Source organism: Mus pahari, chromosome X (genome assembly GCF_900095145.1).
Source record: "Mus pahari chromosome X, PAHARI_EIJ_v1.1, whole genome shotgun sequence".
NCBI classification, from domain to species: Eukaryota; Metazoa; Chordata; class Mammalia; order Rodentia; family Muridae; genus Mus; species Mus pahari.
This window is the reverse complement of record NC_034613.1, coordinates 113,647,544-113,654,715: the sequence shown is the minus strand read 5'-3', so window position 1 is coordinate 113,654,715 and position 7,172 is coordinate 113,647,544. Positions and strand designations below refer to the sequence as shown.

The 7,172-nt window shown below is 40.2% G+C and overlaps 1 protein-coding gene across 1 annotated transcript in view; it reads left to right on the top strand.

The window, feature by feature from the left end:
* The window catches only part of Btk (Bruton tyrosine kinase), a 42,045-nt gene that overhangs the window by 13,008 nt on the left and 21,865 nt on the right, over positions 1 to 7,172 (top strand). The window contains exons 4-5 of the mRNA XM_021187349.1: positions 1,361 to 1,429; positions 4,205 to 4,286. Of these exons, the coding sequence (XP_021043008.1) occupies positions 1,361 to 1,429; positions 4,205 to 4,286 (151 nt within the window). The remainder of the gene's footprint in view (positions 1 to 1,360; positions 1,430 to 4,204; positions 4,287 to 7,172) is intronic.

Below are 7,172 nucleotides of genomic sequence, written 5' to 3'. Positions count from 1 at the left end.
CCTGGAACTCACTCTGTAGACCAGGCTGGCCGCGAACTCAGAAATCTGCCTGCCTCTGCCTCCCAAGTGCTGGGATTAAAGGCATGTGCCACCACTGCCCAGGCTCCTGTTCGCATTTTTGAGTCGCAGTCTCCCTCTGTAGCCCAGGTATCCCAGGTTGGCTTAAAGTCCCTCTGTACCCAGGCTCCTAAGCCCTGTGATTACAGCTGTGTACTCTCACACCTACATCCTCATTTCTCTATAATTGTTTTTTTTTGTTGTTGTTGTTGTTTTTTTGCAGTGCTGATAATTGAGTCCAGAACATCGTGTGTATAAGGAAGCACTGTAGCACCAAGCTACAACCCCACTCCATCATAGTTCTCCTTTCATCTTATTTGTTTAAATCCATCCGAACTTTATGTTAGGGTGTGATATGAAATAGCTTTCTAATTCCCAGCACCAATTGTTGACAAACTACATTTTTTTTGCTCATGATTTGAAATGTCTGTGGGTCTATTGGCATGGAAGGAATCATTAAATTACTTTGGCACCTGGAGAGATGGCTCAGTAGTTAAAAGCACTTGTTGCTCTTGCAGAGGCATAAGTACAGTTCTTAGCATCCACAGTGGATGGCTCACCATCACCATCATCATCATCATCCAGGTCCAGGGCAAAGCATGCTGTTTTCTGGCATCTATAGAGTAGACATATAGATATAAAATAAATATTTTTTTTTTAAAAAAATAAAGGTCTGACATTTTTGCTAGAGTTTTGGTAGAAGATTCCCAGTACTAAAGGACAACTGGAAAAGAGTAGTACCTCTATCATACTTACTTAGTTACACCATGGCCAAAACAACGTATAAAAGAAAACGTTTAGGGGCTGGAGAGATGGCTCAGCGGTTAAGAGGACTGTCCGCTTTCCAGAGGTCCTGAGTTCAATTCCCAGCAACCACATGGTGGCTCACAACCATCTGTAATGCAATCTGATGCCCTCTTCTGGCATGCAAGTATACATGCAGGTAGAGCACTCATACATAAATAAATAAACTTTAAGAAAAGAAAATGTTTAATTTGGGGCTTATGGTTTCAAAGGGGTAGAGTCTATGATGGTGGAGCAAAGGTAAAGAGGAACAGCTGAGAGCTCACATCATGATCCACACCTCAGAAGCTTAGAGGCTGAAAATGAGTCATTTGAAACCCCAAACCTACCCCCCCAGTGACACACCTCCTCCAAGAAGACCACACTTTCTAATCCTTCCCTAAAAGTTCCACCACCCAGGGACCAAGTATTAAAATTCATGAGCCAATGGAGGCCATTCGCATCCAAACCACCACAGCACCCATAAGTAACCAACCCTACTTCCTTCTTTTCATTACAGAGGAGGGGTGAGGAGTCTAGTGAAATGGAACAGATTTCAATCATTGAAAGGTTCCCGTACCCATTCCAGGTGAGTCATTTTATCTAGTGCCCTCTGGAAAAGCCTCTGTAATGAAGTCATTAGGAATGAGTTGAAGGATACTAGGTCCCAGTGAGCCGAAATTGAGGTTATCAAGGAAGACATGTTAAGGAACCAGGCCTGTTTGGCCCACTGCACAGTATACCAGTCACTAAGCTGAGTTTCCAAGAGAGAAAGACTTTACTTACAAGGCAGACAGTTGTAGAAGTAGGAGATGCACGTCTCAAATAGTCTTCTCTGCTAGGGTTAGAGGACATTTATTGAAAATGTAAGCAGAGCAACATAAGGTATGGAGACAGGTGGTTCAAGATAATCAGCTGTTGGCAAATGCAGAATCAATTGTCATGGCTCTTCATGGACACATACTCAGAAAATGGGATAATCCGAGGGTGGAGTTTTCATCTCTATTAGACCATTCTTTGAGAATCTGCACAAGCACAACTGAAGAGCCAATGGTTTCTCCTAATTTCCTCTCTCCATCCTAGCCCTTCTCTCTCTCAGCCCACTCTCTGTCCCTTGTAAGCCCCTCTCCTAACCTTCTCCCCGTCTCCCCTCTGTCTTCCTTTCCCTCCGGACCCTATCTCCCTTTTAGTCCTCTCCCTCTCTGTCCTAAACTGTCCCTCCTAATCTTTCTCTTCTTCCCACCTTCACCCACTAAAAATGATGAGATCTCTCCATGAGATGTAAGGCAGGTCTCAAACTTCCAACCCTTGGACCACAGCCTCCCAGCTGCTGGGATTACAGGCTTACTAACAATTGCTACCACACCCAGTCAGAACTGGTAATTCTGGTTGGTAAGAGACCTTGGAGGTCCTTGAAAGGTAACCCAGGCAACAATTATTATAATTAATCTTCTATCAGAGGTCTTTATAGCAAATCTGGGGCTGTCTGATACATACCTCAGCTATGTTATTTGCAGGATTAATGTTTTTTTTTTTAAGTCAAATAAAAGCAAAGAAAAGGTAGGTTAGTGTAAATGAGATTAGCCCAGTTGTGTTTGTTGACTAATAATGACGTTAAGATTCTGTCCTTCTATGGAGTCTTAGACATCTCTATGTCTTATTCTTTGAATGCCAACATTCATGAGAATGGCTCTCAGATCCTTCCAAGATACTTCTGAGCTGCAAATGACATATATTTACTATGGGAAGCTCTTCATTTAGTACATATGCATCAGAAGCCTCCTGGGTAGCAAGGCCAACAGGCAAAAAGAAAAAATGTAAATAAGCAAAGGCTCAATATATGAAATTGACAAGCATATTTGCTTTTGTGTTTTCTCCATCTACCACAATTTCTTTTCATCTACACCTCTAAAAGGTTATAAATCATCAGGAGCCCTATTCTGTTATGTCTTGTTTGTGATGACTGAATTGAGAAAGGCTCTCTGCTTATTGACTGTCCATCTCACTTCCTCCTGGTTCTGCGCATCTCCTTAATGGTGGTCATGTGGGTTGAAAAGGCAGAAAAGGGGAGGGAATTATTAGTATTAGGAAGTTCAGTATGGAGAAGGCTTATTAGATATTCATATACATTCTGGTCTAGTCGGAAACAAATGAAGAGTGTCTTTTTGATATGCCATGTAAGCCATAGAAGAGAGTACAATTCGGGCTTCCAGTTGTCGTGTTTGTCTCCTGAGAGCTGTGTAGGTCACATGCAGCGAATGTAGCAGCCTCTGAAGCAGTGAAAGTCAGAAAAGGAAGTGGAAAGTCTCAGGGGAGGGGGCTTCCTGTTATGGATTTATGAGCACGGCAAGACCAACAGGCAAAGAAAAAACTGTAAAATGATTTTTCATGTCTCTGGCTGTTAGGAAACTTGTGAAGGTAGGGTGCTTGTGACATTGTTTTAATTATCACTGTCTTTGAACATGATCTTGTTTGGCTGTGCGAGCAGATAATGAAAAACAGTGTTATATAATTAAGAACAATTCATAATTCAAAAAACTGTCTTTGACTTTAGAATTCATTATGTGATATCTATTAACCTTATGAGAGCTAGACCCCAAACTTTTTTTGAGATACTATTTCACTATGTACCCAAGGCTAGCCTACAGTTCACAATCCTCCTGCCTCAACTTCCTGAGTAATGGGATTACAGGTATGTGTCACCATTCTTGACTTTAAAACCAAAATTTTTATATTTTATGCATCTCTGTAATACCTACCACAATAAAAATGATGTTTGAAAATACTGATAGATTTGATGATAGTACCCGATATATACTTAGTCAATTTGAAGTAAGTTTGTAGTTCTAATTTTGGTTTGTTTTGGCAAATATTAGTGAGAAAAGACCACTGGAGAGAGATGTAACCATCACAAATTTAAAATTTTACTCCCTCTTATTCAAGCCAAAAAAATGAATAAAAGTTTAAGTCATATATATTACCCCTTCAATTTTCTTCCATATAAATCAAAATTTAATACATAAAATCATAAATAGTAAAGGAAAAATTTCTACTAAGAGTTAAGGCAAACATTGTAAATTAAATAGATACATAAATTAAAACATACATTAATGGGACTTAAGATTATTCAAAAACTATGAGCTTTGAAGTCTTACATCCCTGGACATGAAGTAGTTCAGGAGTTCTTCAGCTGGTTTACCTGACCCCTGAACCACGGCTAACTGAAGACCCTGTTTGTTTGTTTGTATTTTCTTTCTTTTATACAACAAATATACAATGCTGTACCTTAAGACTCACTCATTGCTCTGAGATCTTTCTTGTTGCTTTCTGGACTCTAACCTTGGAATTTGGTGTGCCACTCTAGGTCGTATATGATGAAGGACCTCTCTATGTTTTCTCCCCAACTGAAGAGCTAAGAAAACGCTGGATTCACCAGCTCAAAAATGGTGAGAAATGCTTTGAAAGTAAACTAGTTTTAAAAAGGAAAAGAAGGAAATTGTAAGAAAGAGAGGAGAGGAGGGAGAGAGAAAGAGAGAGAAGGAGAAATAAAGGAAAAGGAACCGATGAAAGGGAAAGGACTCAGCAGGGAGTAATAAAGGGAGGAGAAAAGGAGAGTTAAAAAGAATGTTTTGCCTCAACAGATAAATATTCCATCCTAGGAATAAAGGATAACTTAATAGACTGAGAGCTCTAACCGAGTTCCATCATCATTTCTCCAGCACAATTTTGTGCTTTTAAAATGTCACTATTGTTGTTGGTGTTCGTGATGGTGGTGGTAGTGGTGTGTTTGTGTGTGCATGTGTGGGCAATAATGGGTAACTTTCAGTATTCAGTTCTCTCCTTCAATTGTGGGTTCCAAGAATGGAACTTGTGTCATTAGGTTTTCATGGAAAGTTCCTTTACCCAGGAAGCCATCTCACCAGCCCTCTCTAATGCAGTTTTGTAATTGTGGACACTTTCATTTTCTTACTTATATAGAAATATCATGTAAATGCTGCACCATTTACAAAGGTGATATATGACTCAATGATTATATATATTTACCATCCTGGGTATGAGATGCCTAGCTAATAAAAATTAATTAAACGGGGCATGAGAGTGCTTGAAGTTAGAGCCAAGGAGCTTAGTAACAAGCCACTTTCTACCATTGACTTTTGCCAAACAGGCCATGGGCTTCTTTGTGATCCAGCTTTTTCTTCCAAATGGCCATGATGATAACGCCTGCCATATTCACCCCCAGAATTGCCTAATAATCAAACAAATAATAACATGTGTGAAAGTATGACCAGAAAAAAAAACATAAGGGGCTAGATAAGATAGGGACAGCCATCTCCTTATTGTGGGTAAATATCCCCCAAGGAGCTACTTTGTAGTTGTTGCTTTGTGAAGACCTAAACTTGAACATTCCCTCAGTGTTTCACCACACAGTGATTATGATAAGCTTCACTGTAAATGCTTGCAGCACAGGATGCATGCACATATTCTAGTGTGTATATATAGCTACGTGTCAAGTGACTGAGAGATTAACTGGTTGAGTTGACATCAGGAAAGGCTGCCTAGAGAAACAGGAAGGAGGGCAGCCCGATAACAGCCCAGTTGGGTTATTGCATGACAGCTCTTTGTCTTCACAAACATTTAGATTCTGATGCTCAGTGGTTGGCCTTGCTCATTCCTTGGAAATATAAATAGTACAAATTATAATAACCAATTCTTTCAAAATAAAGGAGGGAAGGAAGGAAAGGACCATTTATTTATTGAATCCTTACTGTGCGCCAGGCACTAAGCTAAGTAACTTATATGTATTCTTGTGTTTTATTCTCACAATAATCTTGGACTAATATCAACCATAGCACCTTACAGGCACGTACTATGCTCCAGCGTCTGTGATAAGTGCTTCAAATGTATTGGCTCATTTAATCCTCACAATAGCTTTATGATTTCCCATTCTCCTATTTCCAGGTGAAAGAATTAAAGCTCAAAGAAGTAACATAGCCACTCTTGAGCATATAGCTAATCAATGGTGAAGCCTGAATACAGGCTTGAGACTCCAGTCTCAAAATGAATATACTATTTCCGAATCAGAGAATTATTCTTTTTTTTTTTTTTGAGACAGCTATAGCCCTGGCTGTCCTGGAACTTACTCTATAGACCAGGCTGGCCTCAAACTCAGAAATCCACCTGCCTCTGTCTCCCGAGTGCTGGGATTAAAGGCATGCACCACCATGCCTGGCTCAGAGAAGTATTCTTAAAGACTAATATAAGAATTAGAGCTGGGCGGTGGTGGTGCACACCTTTAATCCCAGCACTTGGGAAGCAGAGGCAGTCAGATTTCTGAGTTTGAGGCCAGCCTGGTCTACAGAGTGAGTTCCAGGACAGCCAGAGCTACACAGAGAAACCTTGTCTCGAAAAAACAAAAAACAAAAAAACCCAAAACCCAAACCAAAATAAACCAAAACAAAAAAAGAATTAGAGAGGGCATCTATATTTGTACTGCTTTGGTTCTATTGACAGTGTTTCATTCAATGTCTTGCACGCAGAAAACAATTGATTAAAAAAAAAGACATGCATATTGAATTTTCTAAGGGAGTAAGTACCTACCACCAACCTAGGTTCTGCAACACTGGCTGACAGTGAGTTAGTTAGGAAACAGGAAACCATGGGCAGACTATCTGAGGAGCAGCTAAGGAGAAATGTGTGAGTTAGCAGTTCTTTCATGCTTCAAACACTCATTTCCAAACCAAGATCATTAGCCAAAATGTCCATAAGCGAAACATGAAGTTACTAAGATAACAGAAACACTGTCACTTCAGCTATACTGTTAATGGTCCCTAGACTGTGGCGAGGGACAGTTTTGTATTCTCTTCTGTTTTGCTGAAGATACCACCAACATATGTTGTCAGACTGACTTAGACATACCACAGAAGGCAAAGTAGGAGCTTTCTATTCTAACAAATAGTATTGTTGCTGGGAGATTGAGATGAAAGTCTCAATAATCTCATGTCAGACCTAGGTGCTAATAATGAAAAAAGCAAAGAGCTGTCCTGCTTGTTGGAGTGGTACACACCTTTTAATTCCAGTAGTCAGAAGGCAGAGGCACGAGGTTCTTACATGAATTCCAGGCTAGCTTGGTCTACATAGAGAGCTCCAGGCCAGCCAGGGCTACATAGTGAGACTCTGTCTCAAAAACAGCAACCAAAACTCTTTATTAGGATCCTTCAAATCTTATTAGAGTGATACTATCCCTCTCGGGTTAAAAAGCATCAAGTAGAAATCACCAACATGCAAAGGAGAAGACTTCTCCTCCTCCTCCTCCTCCTCCTCCTCCTCCTCCT